This window comes from Ips typographus, linkage group LG5 (assembly GCF_016097725.1).
Source record: "Ips typographus isolate SLU linkage group LG5, UJ_Ityp_2.0, whole genome shotgun sequence".
Lineage (NCBI taxonomy): Eukaryota > Metazoa > Arthropoda > Insecta > Coleoptera > Curculionidae > Ips > Ips typographus.
In genome coordinates this window covers 5,822,475-5,841,978 of record NC_138426.1, presented here as the reverse complement: position 1 = coordinate 5,841,978, position 19,504 = coordinate 5,822,475, and the positions used below count along the sequence as shown (strand labels likewise).

General features: G+C 34.0%; 1 protein-coding gene across 7 annotated transcripts in view; it reads left to right on the top strand.

Annotated features, from left to right (window-relative positions):
* LOC145729666 (diuretic hormone receptor-like) overlaps nucleotides 1-19,504 on the top strand; it is a 190,365-nt gene that overhangs the window by 78,083 nt on the left and 92,778 nt on the right. For all 7 annotated transcript variants that reach the window (XR_014178436.1, XR_014178435.1, XR_014178434.1 and 4 more), the window contains one exon: nucleotides 2,505-2,695. Coding sequence is in view for 3 of the 7 variants with exons in the window: in XM_081980522.1 (XP_081836648.1) it covers nucleotides 2,505-2,695 (191 nt within the window). In the remaining 4 variants the exon portion in view is untranslated. The remainder of the gene's footprint in view (nucleotides 1-2,504; nucleotides 2,696-19,504) is intronic.

The following is a 19,504-nucleotide window of genomic DNA, read 5'->3' as shown; positions in this document are numbered from 1 at the left end:
AAAATGGAAAAACAGGCAGGGAGTGTATCGAAAATAAACTCTAAAAGACATAGAGATTTACTACAGCTGAAGGAATATGTATACTATAAATTGATATATGTACCTATATTGAATCTTGGGGAAGGAAATTTAGGTTGAAGATTGGATTGCAGCCAATATTTGTCTGCATAGCGTTTTTTCATTGCAATGCAGCATTTGTCTAAATCTCAGCATAGTTGGTCTAGTTTCTGATTAGTCAAAAAAGCAGCAAGCTGAAAGCTGAAAGCTGGATTTTTAACCAATGTGACAGATTCCTGGGTTAGACCAGACCAAAACGCATCGAAATTGACTGTCAAATATCACAACGGTCAAAACTGCACTAATGGAACTATAAAATACATTTTACCTTAAACAAATAGATTTTTTATTTATTTTTTGTAGTTTTATAGATTTATGGAGAAGTCAGAAATATCCAGCCAAATGTCACAACTGTCCACTCACCAAGCTATAAAATAGATTTGCTACTGTTTATATTGATTTGACAACATTTTAAGTGTGTTTTATAGTTCTATAAGTTTATGATTTATAAGTATATAATTTAAGAAATTAAAAATGTCGTCAGATATTGTTATCCAAGTCCTACAAATGTCAACATTGCACTGATGAAAGTATAAAATACGTTTAACACAACTTAAACTAAATTTACTATGTTTCGTGTATGTACTCAACTTTTATAGCTTTATGGAGAAGATGTTGACGTTACCAATTTCATGCAATACCAAACCAAGTTGGAAATAAGTAGCCAAACGTTACGTGTCAAAATTGTACTCATCGTACCCAATTCAAACTTTTAATTTTATTGCTTTTCAAGTAGGTTTCCGTTAATTTATACCTTTATGGAGTTGAATTTGGCAGTTTCCAGGTTTAGACCAAACCAAAAAGTGTCCAAAACTGACCGCCAAATGTCAAAACTCCACCCACCAAGTTATAAAATAGATTTGACACTGTTTATGCTGATTTGACTACATTTTAAGTGTTTTATATACCAGGAGTCCAAGAGCACCCTGGACATAGGAGATTAACATGGGAAAACGGTTTTGATTTTTTTGCGCCTGTACGGTTGATTTGATTGAAAAATCGTATTAATGAAAGTTCTAGTACCTATCACGGACTAATTTTCTGTATTTTTTTCCGATCTCTAACTTGATCCCTTTCGTCGTAAAACACGAACAAAAATGCGAAAATTTAAACTTTTTACCTGCACTGTATAAGCGGTTGTCGAGCAACCGTACCAGCAACAATGAAATGTTTATCCGTTGCCCGACAACCGCCTATACAGTGCAGGCCAAAAGTTTAAATTTTCTCATTTTTGTTCATGTTTTACGACGGAAGGGCTCAAGTTAGAGATCCGAAAAAAATACAGAAAACTAGTCCGTGATAGGTACTACAACTTTCATTAATACGATTTTTCAATCAAATCAACCGTACAGGCGCAAAAAAATCAAAACCGTTTTCCCATGTTAATCTCCTATGTCCAGGGAGCTCTTGGACACCTGGTATTTATGGTGATGATTTTGTTAGTTGTCACATTCTGAATAAACTAGAATTTAGTCAGTTATGGTTATCGAAATGCGACAAGATATTGACAGTTGTCATATTCAATCTAAACCAAAATAAGTCAGAAAAAGGCAGCTTATGTTTGGCTTTTATACTTTTTTTTTATTTAACTCGATTCAAACTGATCTTATTGCTTTTCAAGTATGTATGTACTGTTTATTTTATATGTTTATAGAAGTGATTTTGAGTTTTTTGACCAATCACTTTTTGACCAACCCAACTTGTGTTTTTTGCACACAACCCTTATGATATTTTCATAAAAACTCTGATTAAGTAAAAGCAAATATGTTGAACAAGATTACTTAGTTGGCGCCTGTTATCATTTTCTTTGAACTTCTGACCAGTTTCATAATTATTTGTTCACATGAGATTTAACAAAACATGGAAATCAAATATTTTAGGTTTGTTTGAATGAAAAAATAATCATGTTTCAAGCTCTACTTTTGTATAGAATCAATTCCAGTCTGCTTCACTGGAGTCGATAAAGGTAATTCTTGGAAGAGGGTGAATTGCTGTTGTTCTTATTCTTGAATTTTTAGAAAATTAATTTCAAACTTGGTTGCATTGAAATGCAGCATTTGAGCTGGGAAACGTTTCAGATTTAGGTGAGAATGAGAGATTTGAGTCAGTAAGCTTGAAAGAATATGTTAATATTTGCCTAAATCTCAGCACAGTGGGTCTAGTTTGTGATTGGTCAAAAAAGCAGCAAGCTAAAAGCTTACAGAAGTGATGTAAGGGCTTAGCACTCACGCGAAATTCTTTCAACGGTTTTCGACCGGGGTGTATGATATTTCACCTGAACAGTTTTAAAAATTGCTTGCGTTTACCGCCAAATTGATGCCTTACATTACTTCTTCTCAGCTTTATATTGAGCCATATTTGTACAGTTTCATTTTATTTTATTTCAGGTCAAATATTACGATAGAGACCTGCCAGAAACTGTACCAGAACGAAACCAGTCAGTTGCAGAAAAGTCATCCCAATGGTTTCTGCAACGCTTATTTTGACCATATCCTTTGTTGGCCGCCTACTCCTTATGACACTAATGTCACAATTAAATGCTTTAAAGAGTTCATGGGAATACTGTACGATGATAGCAGTAAGTATGGTCCATTTATTTTCCCGTGGCGGTTACGTCATCATTTGCCTTTCTTGTCTATTACATGCGTTCCGAGCGCGATAGAATTTTGACGTCATCTAGTCACGTCGGCAATGAATCAGGACGACAAGGCTCGGAAAATCGGCCGCCATTGTTGACAAAAAGTAAACAAAGAGACATTTTTTATTTTTGATGTAAATTTTACAATATTTTAAGGAGTATTTTGATTTAACTTGTTTTTAACTGCGATACTACGTGTGAGACTAGATAATGTGTGTGTGTTTCGGTAGTCAGTTTTGAAAATGCCACCTTCTTAATACACTTTACAACTATCAAGGGGCCCAGTGAAACATTCTGAAGGAACTAGAGTTTGTGGAACAGAAAAGGATGCCTTTTCTAATTGAAAACACTGTCACAATGAAACAGCCCATATATTTACTTACTCCCAAGAAGAGTTTTTACAAGAACACTACAAAAACCAAGTTTATTCAAGCCAGTGGTTCTCAAAGAAACATAGAGTAAAGGTGTATTTAGCAGAAGCTGACAAGGTGATTTACCTAATATTATAAAAAGGACTCTGGTAGAGGTATTAATGAGCTGCTAATACTAAATAGCTTATGTTTCAGGTACCTTTATTTGCCTAATTTGGAGTTTGCTTATCATGCTTTGAAATGGTCCAAATTATTTAAGTCCCATTATCAATTGCTCTAAAAGACTCTAAACAAAAGTTGTTTGAAGCTATGGTTATAATGGTGTTGTTAAAATCCATATGCAGAGTGTTGAAAAAACAAATTTCTAATAAGTTTCAGGTAATATTAGAAAGATACAAGTTACTTAATACATAAATTTGATCAAATGCCATTATTTTGCAGAATTAGCCCTTATAAATTTTGCCCTATCTTCTCTGACTATAAGGCTAGAAACAGATGGTCCTACTGTTAAATACTTTTACATCAGATAGTAGGTTAAATTATTATTTTAATTGTATTATTTCACATTATGAAATATACAAATAAAATCTTTAAAAAGTACACTCAAGTTTCTTTTTTATCTAAGAAGTCTAATTTTCTTCATAAACAATCATAAAATTAGATAATTTCTTTAACAGGTACCTGCTCTTACAATAAATTGAACTGAAATTGAAAAAACATGTTAAATAAATCACACAACAAAACGAAATTGATATGTATTTAATGCTGGGTAAATTTACAAAAGGAAATAAATAAGCAATCTATATCACAAAACCAAGAAGCAAGTTCTTAAAACACCAACAATTATGTTATAAGTTAATATAACATAATTGTTGGTGTTGGAATAATACTTGAAACGTTGGTATTGGGCTGTTAATGACTCGTTTGAATGCACCTATCTGTGATGTTCTTTCCAGATAATTTAAATTGAATGTGGTTGTTGTTCCGAAGCCCAGGTTTGATTGGAACTTTCCGCCTATGTTTACCACCAAATGTTGCAAGTTTTCCAGTTTGGTGAAGAAAAATCTTAAATTCTACGAAGGTCTCGCAATAACAACACTAATTAATAAACTTAAACAACCCTAAATTAAGTTTTTATTTCTTCTGTTTGTAGTTTTTGGTGTTTTTCAATTTTTTAAAATTCCTAACCTCAAAATGTTGTTTAGAAGGTTTAGCCGACTGTCAGTTGGGACTGTGCCCTATGCTGCCACATCTTCCACGAGCAGATGTGAACCTGGTGTATTGTTTGTTGCAGTAATAAACGGACCGATGAATTATACAGATTTCGAAAAAAATAGTATATTATTCAACGAGCTTTTTATGATAGCCATTAATCCCTAAGGGGGATGTTTACGTCACGAGCCGCAAATCTCCCGTGGGATTAATGGCCATAAAAAACGAGGATAATACTATACTTTGTCCACGACCACTGTCCATTACCACTAATGCCAAGTGCAGGCAAATTAGAAGTTGATACTCTTTTATGTAGATAATAAATAATATAGGTAATCTCTCAAATCCGCCATAACAACTGAAATGTCAAACTCGATACGATTAGGATCGCGTTTAGAATGGCCGTCGGTGTACAAGTCGTGACAGAATTTGGGAAAAAATAGATCACGTGAACAATTTATTTACATAACTATATGGTGGCATGTGACAAAGGCCACGGTGCGCACACCAGCCCTATTTCTGAACGCACCCCCAGCGTTGCCGCCTACGACCACAAGGACACTGACGTTGTCAATGTCAACTTAAAAAAACACAGAACTAAGGACGGTCATACACCAAAAATATTTCAAATATAAATTATGGAATTTACCTAATGATTTGGCAAACTTCTGTACTGTGTTATTGCGGTGTATTTGTTAAGAAAATGGTATTCTGAATTAGCAGTAATTGCAAAGACATAAGTGGATGTCTACATGCAAGAAATACCGCATATCCCATGTTTTATGCTTGGTGTGCAACCACCTTTAGGTCGAGAGGGAATAATGATCATTATTCCTCTTCATTAATCCCTCTGACGCTATATGACCTTCATTTAGCTTCTGTCAACACGCTGAATATTGGTACATTATTGGTTGGTCGTGGACAAAAGTATTTATTGCATGCAAAACATGTGAGATTCTTAGAATGTTTTTTTTTCAAAACAATATAGTTTTCCCATTTTCATTTATAATTGCTTAATGAAAGATACATATTGTGAGGTTTAAAGGAGGAATTTGTCATAACGTCCAAACAGGTGATTAAAAAGATGGATAGCCTAGCTTGTAATAAACGACGTGCGTAAATTTCAATATGGCGGAGCACTTGATGACGTAACCGCCACGGGAAAAAAAATGAACCATAGTTTTAATTATGTGTACATGTTATATACATAGTGTAAATTGCACAAAAAAACGTACAAGATCACAATAACTTGAAAAATCAAAGTATAGAAATGAGACAATTAAATAAAAGAAAACGTTCTTATTTTCCAGGTTATCAGAACTTAATTTTGAACTGCCTTCTGTAAATTGAGTTGAACTTGACGTGACGTCATTCTCATCTAATTTGATACGTTGTGTACTTACATACGTTATGCATGGCTATCACACTCTAATTAAATTTTATCAATACACCGTTCCTAGCATTATCCTGTAAATAATATCAGCAAACTTCAGTCATTTACATGACAATTCCGTGCATATCATAAACCTATTACAAGTGCCTGATAAATTGCATGCAACAGAGTTAACTGAACTATAATGCGGCTTAACCGCCAACTGCTGTTGAGTTCTTAATTACCAAAAGGACCTCAGAGCAGTTTAGGGGAGTATTTCCGTAGGATAAAGGACGAAACTGCACTCTGATAGTTTATAGTTATTATTTGAAGGGCTTAATGTGAATGACAAGCTTTAAAAAAGTAAGAATAAGATATTTGACTTCTATTGATAAAAAATAATACCACGTGTCCAAGAGCACCATGGACTAGGAGATTAACATGGGAAAACGGTTTTGATTTTTTTGCGCCTGTACGGTTGATTTGATTGAAAATCGTAATAATGAAAGTTGTAGTACCTATCACGGACTAGTTTTCTGTATTTTTTTCGGATCTCTTCACAACCGCTTATACAGTGCAGGTAAAAAGTTAAAATTTTCGCATTTTTGTTCGTGTTTTACGACAAAAGGGCTCAAGTTACAGATCTGAAAAAAATACAGAAAACTAGTCCGTGATAGGTACTACAACTTTCATTAATACGATTTTTCAATCAAATTAACCATACAGGCGCAAAAAAATCAAAACCATTTTCCCATGTTAATCTCTTATGTCCAGGGTGCTCTTGGACACCTGTTATACAGGGTAATTCAAATTCGACCCTCACCATTGGGATCTCGGAAACTATAGGAGATACGAGAAAGTTTAAATTGGGGCAAAGTTGCGCAATGTAAAGCTCAACCAAATGCAGTTTTAAAAATTTCGATTTTCCGAGTACTTCCGAAGATATCCGAAAAAAACTGAAAATTTGATTTTTTGTTTTTATTTATTTCTAATCTTATTTGAAGAGATATTCCAAAACTAAAAGCACCTTTTCATTGCCACTTTTTCTCAGCTATTCGATGATGGATTCAAATTTGCCACACGACGTTTCGTTTTTTGGCAGCCATCATCAACTTCCTTTTTTCTTATGGGCGCCATATTGGATTTTTAGCCCACCAAATAGTACGTTTTATTCTGATTTTAGTGATGTATAATAACTTATGATTTGCTTCATAAATAACAAAATAATTCAATAAAAACTATTTTTACTTTAGTTATTGGCTTTGAGTTAATGGGCCGTTTTATAAAATGTCATTATTTGACAGTACTTGTCAAACACGATAATTCGTACGATCATTAGAGCTTTTAGAGATTTTACCTTAGTTAGCTTTGAGTTAATGAGACGTTTTATAAAGATTACTTGGTAGTACTTGTCACACGCAATTGGCCTGAACATACTTAGTCACAAAGGTGTACACGTGACTTAAACCGGTTTATTCACTCGAAGAGCTTAGGCCACTCGCTACGCTTGTGGACCTAGTTGTTCTTTTCGTGAATAAAAAATGGTTTAAGTCACTTGCTGTATAAATAACTATTAAATCACTCTGAACGACATTCGCCTATTTACAGATGTAAACAAACAAACATCAATGTTACATCTACGGGGCGCGGTGCAAATTTAATAGAACTGTAATTTTAGTTTTTTTTTTAATATAAGAAGTCGAAATTTAATAAAATACTGTATAAGACACGTGACTTAAACCGATTTATTCACTCGAATAAATATGAATGAATAAAAAATGGTTTGTCACTTCCAAAATAAATAACTATAAACTTGCATTTAACATTATAAAAAATTGAAATTTGGCAAAAAATGAAGTTCCTAAAATGATGATCTTTCTCTTGGAAACATAAATAAGCCTTTTAAGTTAGAGATAATGCTAACAAATCTCTTTTTCTGATTAACCTAAATAGTTCAGCAATGCTTGTATAATAATAACATTTTCTGCGGGGGTTTCTTTTCTAGATACATTTTTAACTATGATTGACGCTCTAATGATCGTCCGAATTATCGTATTTGACAAGTACTGTCAAACAATGACATTTTTTAAAACGGCCCATTAACTCAAAGCCAATAACTAAAGTAAAAATAGTTTTTATTGAATTATTTTGTTATTTATGAAGCAAATCATAAGTTATTATACATCACTAAAATCAGAATAAAACGTACTATTTGATGGGCTAAAAATCCAATATGGCGCCCATAAGAAAAAAGAAAGTTGATGATGACTGACAGAAAACGAAACGTCGTGTGGCAAATTTGAATCCATCATCGAATAGCTAGGAAAAAGTGGCAATGAAAAGATGCTTTTAGTTTTGGGATATCTCTTCAAATAAGGTTAGAAATAAATAAAAACAAAAAATCAAATTTTCAGTTTTTTTCGGATATCTTCGGAAGTACTCGGAAAATCAAAATTTTTAAAACAGCATTTGGTTGAGCTTTATATTGCGCAACTTTGCCCCACTTTAAACTTTCTCGTATCTCTTATGGTTTCTGAGATCCCAATGGTGAGGGTCGAATTTGAATTACCCTCTATACAGGGTGTCCCGCGAGGTAAGGGACAAAATTTCACTACGAGTTCTTTAGGTAAATTCGAGTCGAAAATGTCCTATGAACATGGTTCCGCAAATGCTTCCTTACCAAGATATGATTTTTTTAAATTTAATAGTGTCATTGTGCCAAAAACTACAATGCTATAATAATAATTATCCCTGGTATGACATTATATCAACATCAAGTAGGCCGAGTGCCATGGATACTTCTTTTGTTTGTTGTTCTGTTACAGTAGTTGCGTCAGTTTGACACACTAATTCTGTGCAAACACAAATTATTGTCATGTTTGTTTTCACAAATGAAGAATATGCAGACATGCTGCTAGTATACGGATATTGTAACGGAAGTAGCAGTAGAGCAGCAGTGGTTGAATACCGCCGTCGGTATCTAAATCGAAGAATAGGTACCTGATAGACCTGATAGTATTTGGAAGAGTTTTTAATCAACTGAGAGTAACAGGATCATTTCCAAATGCTTCTCTCATACGTCCATCAGCAGCTCCCCAAGATCTAATACTGGATAGTGTAGAATGGTCACCATCAACTAGTGTTCGCAGAATATCACGTCGCACTGGTCTTACCCGAATGACTGTATAGAGAACAATGCATAACTTTGGTTTGTACCCATTTCATCTGCAACCAGTCCAAGCTCTGCAGCTCACTGATCTGGACCTTCGTATTGGCTAAATGCACATCGCAATTTGGTTAATGACATTTTGTTCACCGATGAGGCTATATTCACCCGAGACGGTGTCAGTAATTTAAGGAACTCCCATTCTTGGCAGCTTGAAAATCCTCATGCAACAATCGAACGGAATTTCCATCACCGTTTTTCGGTTAATGTTTGGTGTGGTTTGTTAGGAGATCAGTTAGTCGGCCCTTTTGTGTTTGACATCTGCAATTTACCTTCAGTTCTTACGAGAAGAACTGGCTATGTTGTTAGAGGATATTCCGATTCAAAGAAGACAACAAATGTGGTTACACAGTAATAGAAATGTGACTCAATATTTAAATAACACTTTTCTTGGACGTTGGATTGGGCGCAGTTTCCTGGCCCCCCGCTCACCGGATTTAAATCCTTTGGACTATTATTTGTGGGGACATATGAAGAGTTTAGTGTATGCAGAGAAATCACATACCAGGGCTGAACTGCTTCGTAAAATTAATAATATTGCTAACGACCTAAGTAATAACAACCGGGTTATTGGGAAAGCTATCAGCCACATCATTAAAAGAGCTACACTATACTTACAATGTGAAGGTGGACACTTTGAGCAATTATTATAAACAGTTATTTTCACAGTAGTATAAATTTTTTTGTTACATAAAATTATTTTTCGGCATCATTGTTGTTTTCGGCACAATAACACTAGGAATATTTAAAAAAATCATATCTTGATAAGGAAGCATTTGCGGACCCATGTTCACAGGACATTTTCGACTCGAATTTACCTAAAAAACTCGTAGTAAAATTTTGTCCCTTACCTCGCGGGACACCCTGTATAATCCAGTAAAAACTATTATTTTTTTATTTAGATATGTCAATGCATCATACGCTATGGGACTATAGTTGACAACAATATTAATAAAGTTACTGCAAGCTTTAGAAAAACCAGATTTCATTTAAAAAAATGTGGCTTGTCATTGTTTCACATTAAGTCTTTCAATTATATAAGGGGATTAACAAGCCTTTAATCCACGAGAAAAAATGTAGACTCGAGGCACAGCCGAGAGTTAGATTGTTGAGATTGTTGATCAAAGACCGTTAATTCCCAAATTTAATTCAACGTTTTATCGACGACCACGGCCTAATTAGGAATAGAAAAGCAGGCAAAAATTCTTGGTTTTTGAAAAATGTCAAATTTGACAAATTTATTTTTACAAAAATTATATTAGACTGAAAAGCAGAAAGCCTTGAAATCGTGTCTATAATAAGCGTTTATTTATTGGTCAACAAGCGACCGAGATAGTTTACAAAATCAGCATCATCAAAAAATGAGACAAAATCTTTATTCCTGCTGAAATCCAGCAAGAAGCTCAAGAAGCAACTTTATGTCTGCTAACAGTGAAAAGTAAAAGTGTATACGAAAAGGAATTGGTGGAATTCAACCACTGAGGTTGAGTTTTTTTCACCAAGGATATATTATCCTATTTTTTTAATGTGAAGAAACGGTTTAAAGGTGCTTCTTTAATGTGAACAAAATATTCGATGTTAAAATATATGTTAAAAGTGCATAGAAGTATTGATATTTCAAAGTATGGAAAACTTACTTCATATTTAAAATCCACAACAAGAAATCTAACTAACCGAAGAGGGAAAATTTACTGGATAAAGAGCAAATTGAAGAATTTTTGAGAAAATCACCGTATCAGGAATATTTTAAGTTAAGGTAGGAAGTTCGCGATGTTAATATTTTAATTCATATATGAAATGTTTTATTTTGCACCTTTTACAGGTTGCTACGATCATGGGAGTAGCACGTTCTTGTCCATCCAACGAATTAACCTTTTTGGATATCAGCCAGGTCCAAAACAAGTTGCAGGAAGCTGCAGTCAATGCTGTAAAAATATGTCGAAAATACATATTGCGGATGGAAGATTCTTCTTGCGATATGCGGATGGAAAATTTACTACACAATGTACTATAGGCGTCAACACAATTTCGAAAACTTTTTTAAAAGTGGCGTGGTTTCTTGGACTCCCTGATTTAGAAAGTTTTACCGGACATGGATTAAGGCGCTCTTCAGCAACATTATTGGTCAATACTGGATGCGATATTACCCCTCTCAAGCGCCACGGAAGTTGCAAGTCGAGTACGGTAGCGGAAAGTTATATTGAAGATTCATTGTGCAGCAAACTCGCAATTGTTGAAAGAATACAAGTATTACCTGAAAACCGCAAAGTTGTTGGCCTGCCCAGTTCTTAATCTGCTGACCAAAATAAGTTTGTTTTTGACATAAATGTTAAGGTTAATGTTAATAATAATTCCAAATAAAATACTATAAAATCGAAGGGTGGTATTTAATGGAATTCCGACTACAGCCTAAACTGGTCAATTATAGTAAAGTGAAAGAGGAGTGAGAACAGGACGAAAAAAAATTTGATAAAATTAGGAACATTGTCTTGTATTAAAAGGTTTTTAAACTATGCCAAACAGACGTATTAAACCTTCATAATATACCGGTCGTGGATAAAAAAACTTAATTGATATGCTAAATAATTGAAATCGTTTATATGGAAATACACATTATAAATCAAACGCCGATTTTATGCTTTAAAGAGTGTATGATCGATGTCATGCTGAGTGTATTAACTAATACTCTAAAAATCATCGAGTTTCTGGAAGGTATTAATAATTCGTAAAGCCACACGATAAATTATTACAACAGTTCTAAATTATCCAACCTGACAATTTGTCCTGAAATAATGTGTTTTCAGGCAACACACATTGCATTATTTGCCAATATCGCACCAAACAAACCATAATTTAGACTGTTGGTGTAATTACTGTTAATTAAGCTAGGCGTGGATTAAAACAAATTATTTAACCTGGACTTTAAGTGTTTACCGTCCTAACTTAATCACCCGGGATAGGGCTTTAACTCTTTAACCCTACCCTAATAGAGGATTAAGCTCTTAAAATTAATTTGGAATTTTTCAGTTGACTTTAATAAATTTGTGACTTTACCAAGACTTTAGCAGAATCCCTTAAAATTACTGGTTTTAAAATAATTGACGCAGTTGTACGAAAAATGGAGGAGTAAAACGCTGAGTAACATTTTGTTCAGTAATTCTTAATATGCTCACTAATTCCTTGTAATGCCCAGTAATTCCCAATGATTAATCTAAGCCAATCTAACAATATCCACTAATTTTCTGAATTACCACGACTGGTGAGTCTACAAAACCTTGTTTAATTAAAATAAAGTAAAAATAAGAATATATGCATTTTTGCATTTTTGGATTTTATGTCAAATTCTAGACATATTTCGTTTATTAATGTCATATACCTATCTGTATCTCATCACCACCATCATCATCACACAGCCACTCTTGTCCACTGCTGGACGTAGGCCTCCCTTAACATTTTCCATCTAATGCGGTCTTGTGCTACGCTTAACCAGTTACTCTCTACTCTTCTTAGATCATCTGTCCATCGAGTTGGAGGTCTTCCTCGACTCCTTAACGCCTCATGTCGGGGACGCCACTCAATCACTCTTTTTGTGAGTGAGTGTTAGTGTTTCAGCACCATACGTCATAACTGGGAGTAGACACTGTTCAAAGACCTTTAGTAGCTCATCTCCGCCTTCCTTAACAGCCTCAATAACAACCCCGTCCTCGCCCGGTGCCCTGTTATTTTTCATCTCTGATAGAGATAATTTAACCTCTTCTTTTGTAATGTCACGCATATCCTCCGATCCCTGATTTAAAACCACCGGTCTGTCATCTTCCTGAGCCATACGATACAATCTCGAATAGAATTCTTCTACTACTTTTAAAAGTTGTTTTTTATTTGTCACAGTTTCTCCAATCATGTTTTCAAGTTTACAAATATCGCTCTTTCCCGGATTTAACTGGCGTCGTAATTCCTTCATACTTTTGTTTTCTTCTATGATTCTCGTTGTCCAGTCGGTATTATATTTTCTGATGTCCTTTCGTATTGAGTGTGATATATCTTTATTTAGCTGTCTTAATTCCATTTGCCTATCTGTGTATTTGTTTATCATTTCTCTTCTCTATTTCATTAGATCCTTTGTTCTTACACTGAGTTTCTGGTTGTTTTCTCTCTGTGTTTTACAATGTACCTTGGTAGCCTCTTCAATTGATCTGTATCTGTTTCTCAGATAGTTACCATTTTATGTGAAATTTGATATTTTCATAACCATTTGCCCATCACTAGATTGCGTCATTTTATTTAATTTACTTTTTTGCTTGTTCCTCAAAAACTCGGTTAATTGCACTATACCTACTTGGTAGAGCTTTAGACTGTAAAGGTAGTAAATGATACTCCGGCAAGTTCCCTGTATTCAATATATATTTGCTGAATAAATCGCTTATATTTATCGTACTCTATTATGCCTACTCATACAGTATAATATAGGTTGCTGTGTATACATAAAATACTTATAATAGCGAACCGATTGATGCAATACGATTAATAAGAATACTTAGCTATGCATGTCAATGAACTGTTACAACTTCAACTAACTATGTTACACCTCCTTTTCCTAGAGAATGACCTTTGCTATGGCCACTTGCAAAGGGCACTTTACTAAAAAAAAAGGTTACTGATTCCAAGTTAATTAAAACTGTTTTAAGTTAATTTAATTACAAATTTGCAATCTTTAGTACTTAAAGCTATACACTCTCAAAATATAGTTACTTTTACGATAAAATTTTCTCTGTACCTACTACTTTTCTGACTATAGCAATAACATAAAGTATAGTCAGTGGTACTTTAACTTAACCTAACCTAAATATATTTCTATCCCAATTTGCGTATAATTCATGTGTTTTAAACAGTAAAAACCTACAATAATACCAACGACCCATTAAGATTCTGCCCACAATAAAAAAACAGTAGGAACACTAATAACTGAACACTTCGCACGTTGAACACTACCGGCACGATGAATGCTAAGAATTGTATAATATACCTATAAATTAAATGTACGTACAGTATTTAGGGTATTTACACTGTGTACTTTCGATATTTATAATAGTTACAATATTTACAGACAGGCCTGTTTATCTAACTTAGAACTAAACTTAATTATCAAGAGACATTATATTTCTTAATTCTATTTTTATGAACCTTAATCTGCTTGTTGTTATTGTCTTTAACAATGCAATTTGGACCTTCAATTAATATGACTTCAAACGGACCATCAAACCAAGAATCTAGTTTTTGACGATCTTCGTTGGTTATAAGCACAAAATCTCCCAGGCTTATTTGTAGTCGACTAGTTTGCTGATCATAATACAACTTACGCTTTTGTTTGGTTTTTTCAAGAAAGTCTCGAGCTTTATTTTGCGCTAACTGCAACCGAAATCGAAATTCTTGATCATACGACTCTAAATTGTATAAAGGATCTACACGAGAACCATTAAATATTTCAGGTAGGTCTGCTCTTTTACCAAATACTAGCTCGAAAGGTGTGTAGTTATGATAAGTACTAGGAGTCGTATTATAACAAAAAGTGTAGTAATTTGTCCATATATCCCAATCTGTATGAGCTTGATCAATGTACATTCGCATAAATTCATTAAGAACTCTATGGTTTCTCTCGCATCCACCTATGGACTGACTGTGATACGCAGTGCTAGTTTTATGCGGCGTATTTAGCATTTTTGCTAAACTTTCAAAAATTTTATTCTTGTATTCTGTTCCTAAATCAGTTCTTACTTCTTTTATAGGTCCATATACTAAGATAAATTTTTCAAAGATAGCTCGTGCTACTGTGGAAGCTTCTTTATTGGGTATTGGAAGTATTACGATGTATTTAGTTAGTTCACATTGAAGCGTCACTGCATAAAGGTTATTGTGATTTGATTTTTGAAGTGGTCCTATTGTATCTATACAGACAATGTCAAAAGCTTTTTGAGGAGTTGGAGTCAAAGTTAAAGGTTCTATGTGTTTAACGGCGGCTTTATTTACCTGACACTTATGACACTGCCTAACATATTTAGCGATGTCACGTGACATATTTTCCCAGAGATAAAATGACCTTAATTTTTTCAATAATCTTTTCTGGCCACAATGTCCACCTAACATAGGATCATCATGAAATTGTTTGATTAAGTTAAGTTTCTCGTCATTGTCTTTGATTAATTTTCTTTCTTTACATAAAACAATTTTAACTTTTGAAAGTATTTTATGCCCTACTTCCTTTAATTCATTTACGGTGCACCGTGTGAAAATCTTGTCATTTAAATTCAATCGCAAATGTGTAAACTTACTATCACCAGCCATGTTATTCAGCTTAGACAATAGTTTCGGTAATGAAAAATTGCCATTAGTAATTGAAAGCCAACAACGAGCGCTCTTTTTGCGATAATTAAAATAATGTATTCACATTACGCATTCGCATTCTTTATCAATTTCAAATCTTAAGGAAGGAAATTTCAATACATTATAATTATTAAGGGCTTCATAAATCTGAGGTTCTTCAGTACGTGATAATTGTTTATCCCCAGTAGTAGTGTGTTTATTAAAATTTTGGTTTGTCTTAGTCATTGATCTGGTAATTGCTAATATTTGAGCCGTGTTTCTGATTTCCTGCAAATCCGAAATATTTATTCGAGATAAGGCGTCTGCGCCTACATTATCTGTTCCTTTTATATATTCTATATCAAAATCAAAGTCTTCTAAATCCAATCGTATTCTGGTTAATTTGGACGACGGGTCTTTCATAGAGAATAAGTAAACAAGAGCTCTATGGTCTGTTTTTACTAAAAATTTTTGTCCATATAAATAACAACGAAAGTACTTTATTGCCCAGTGAATAGCTGTGAGTTCTTTAAGAATAGTTGGTTTGTGAGACTCGCCTTTTGTAAACATACGAGATGCATAAGCTATAGGTAGTTCCTGACCATTAAAATTTTGTGAAAGAACTGCACCACAAGCAAGTTGGGATGCGTCAGTAACTAAAATAAACTGTTTTGAGAAATCCGGATATTGCAAAATGCGAGGACTAATTAGTGCTTGCTTTAAACGGTTAAATGAACTTTCTCATTCGCTTGACCATACAAACTCAGCATTTTTCTTAGTTAGCGAATTTAAAGGTAATGTGATAGTTGCAAAATTTGGTATAAACCTTCGATAATAGTTTCAAAAGGCAACGAACCTTTTTACCTCATCAGCAGCTCGCGGCGTCGGATATTTGTTTATAATATCGTACTTAGTTTCATCGGGCAAAATACCTTTGTCTGTTATTTTATGACCTAGAAAAGTGACCTCTTTTCTAAAAAAATTGCATTTCTTGGGATTTAATTTCAAATTGTACTTTCTGCAAGTTTCAAAAACGCTTTTTAAATTATTCAAGTGATGTTTTTCTGAACAGCCTATTACTATTAAATCGTCCATATATAAAAAAGCTTTTTCTGGAGTTATTCCGGCAAAAGCAATAGACATCATTCTTTGAAAACTGTTGGGACTGACTGAAAGTCCAAAAGGCAATCTGGTAAATCGATATGAACCCTTATCGCTGCTAAATGAAGTCAAATCTCGCGATTCTTCATCTAAAGGTATCTGATGGAATCCTGATAACAAATCGACTACTGAGAACCACTTTGCTCTACCAAGTTGATCTAAAATATCGTCTATGCGATTAATCGGAAACTTGTCTCCTATAAGTACCTTATTTACAGCTCTAAAGTCAATACATAATCTCCACGCTTTCTGATCAGTTTGCGATTTTTTAGGAACCAATAGAACCGGACTATTGTATGCTGAGCAAGATGGTTCGATTATATTATTATGTAACAATTTTTCGACTTGTCGATTTGTTTCATCTTTAAGTGCTCTGGGAGCTCTATAATTTTTAATATAAATAGGTGTTTTGTCAATAACTTTTAATTTTTGTGTGTAAAAGTTGTTAAATGTTAATTTATCTGTTTCTGATCCAAAAACGTCTGAATAATCTTCGCAAAGTTGTAGCAGATCTTTTTTAACAAAGTCTGGGACATCTTGATTAAGTTCTTTTAAGAGTTGAACATGTCTATCTTGATTTTCTGTTTCTATGTTGTAAATGTTAAATTTATCGAGACTGATAGTTTCAAGATTAGATATGTCTACAGTTACATTTTCAAATGTTGTGTTTAAGATTTTTACAAGCGGATGTTTTTGAGATACTATACTACGAGCTAAGTATACACCAGGCTTTAATTCTTTATTTAACACCACAACGTCGTGTGTCAAATGTTTCAAAACGTCGATCTCTCTAATAACTTCACATCTAGAAGGAATATGGTACACATTCTTTTCAGAACTGCTTAAAATTGGAATTGTTAACTTTTTGTGTTTTAAGTGTACCGTCATATTCCAGTTAGAATAATCTATTATTGATTGGTAAGCAACTAAAAAATCTCTACCCAATATTCCGTCACATGGTATTGGAACATTAGAATCAACTATATGAAATTTGTGAGGTAACGTACACCCTTGAATAAAAATATTTGTGTTTGCAACACCGAATGAATTAGTTAGGTCTTCTGTGATACCTTTGATGCTAGTGGCTCGAGAAAAATCAACTAATTGATCAGGATTTACTGATAAACGTTTAAAAATTGATATGTCAGCTCCGGTGTCTACTAGTAGCGTACTAACTGAACCAGTCATTTCAAACTCAACTTTCACAAAATTTGAAAATGTCAGACTAAAACTATATATGGTTACATATCGCCCAACCGAGCTGCTTCTTGGCTCGATTGGTGCTCCAATCCGTTTCCCGACTCCGAAAAGCCAACAAAATTAGGACTAGAGCCTCTATAGTACCTAGCAGATGTGTTACCACGATTAAAACCTCTATTAAATGCGCCTCTGCTTCTATTACTGCCTCTAAATTGTTCTCTATTGTTTCCAAAATTATTAGAATTTCTATTGTAACTGTTAGAATATCTATTGAAACTCCTATCGAAATGCTGGTTATAACTATTATTACGTGGACCTGTGCCCCTAAAGTGACGTCGCGCATTATGAAAATTGTTTTGCCTAAACTGAAAAATATTTGCCGAAGACGGTGCCAACGAACTAACATTCACAAACTTAGTAATAGTTTCCTGTACCGAAGAAAACGTGCCAGCCTCCATTATTAATCGAACTCTTTCACTACTGACATTTTGGCTAAATGCTCGCACCGTATTTTCAACCGTGTACCGTTGGGCAACTTCCGCTGGTACGCCCTCTGTAATATAGGCTGTTTGTAATTTTTGCGCTAATGCGTCCACTTCAGAAGCATATTTTGCGGCTTCTTTATCGTTTTGTTTCAGATGTAAAATTTTTGCAGTCAATAATTGTGAAGTTTTGCCTTTAATCGAATTTTGAAGTTTAAAAATTATGTCGTCAATTGTATTTTCATTCGTAATAAGACTTCGCGCTTTTCCGGTCAAACGAGTTTTCACGAAAGCTACAGCGTTAGCAAGTTGATTTTCGCAGTTGTTTTTAAGTAAAGTTAATGCATCTAAAAATGACTGTAAATTTTCGGAGTTACCATCGAAATGACTTGGAACTAATTTACTAGCCAAACTAAAAAATTCTACGCTGTTTGTCGACATTTTTGATATTTCAACGATACTTTTTAAACGTTCTAGCAGTGTTTGTCTGGAATTAAAATTTAGTTTTTCAGTTTCTTTTATATAGGGCGCTGCTGCTGCCAATAATTCCTCTGGGCTCTGACTCTCTTTTAAAACTTGAGTTTTAAAGTTGCTTAACTCTTTTTCGATTAAACCAATCTGTACAAGTAATTTATTTACTCTGTCTAAATTTCCGCGTCTCTCGGTAGATTCTTTATTGATATTACTTGAAAAGCTTTTTGCAGTTTCGTAAATTTTCTTAACTTCTGTTAATCCTTTACTAGTCATTTATCAAAAATAATAAAATTGATCCAAATACTGCAGTTTAAAGATAGTAACTACAGAATAGTCATATAGACAATAATACCTATAATAAAATTTTTAAACGATTGAAATCAACTTAAAAGTTTCATTATAAAACCCAGTTTAATAAACTATTTACTACGACTAATTATTGCTTACTTTTCTTTTGCACAGTTACACATAAGAACTTAACACTGAAGACACTTGGGTTTGTTGAGTTTGTGCACAATAAACAGCACATCACTATCACTGTACATACGCGCACACGCTTACCGGAACAGCTCTTACGTTTACTTACTCAGCATTACGTTTCTCTTATAGATGCTAAAGAGACTGCTGCCATGTCGCGGCGGATCTGCTTCTTCATATTTTTCTTGACAGCCCGAATAATTCTCCACAATAAGATCATTGCCAACATAGCGAAAATAAGATACAGAACCACTTTGACGTCTTTAGTGATGTTGTACTCAGCTTCTTGTACTATAAAATTGGAGTTAACTACGCCATTTTCCGTTACTTCTTGCTTGGTATCTTTTGACTTGGTTTGCCCCATCTTAGCTCACATTTATACCACGCTCAGCTCCTAAGCAGATTTGTCGGCATCGG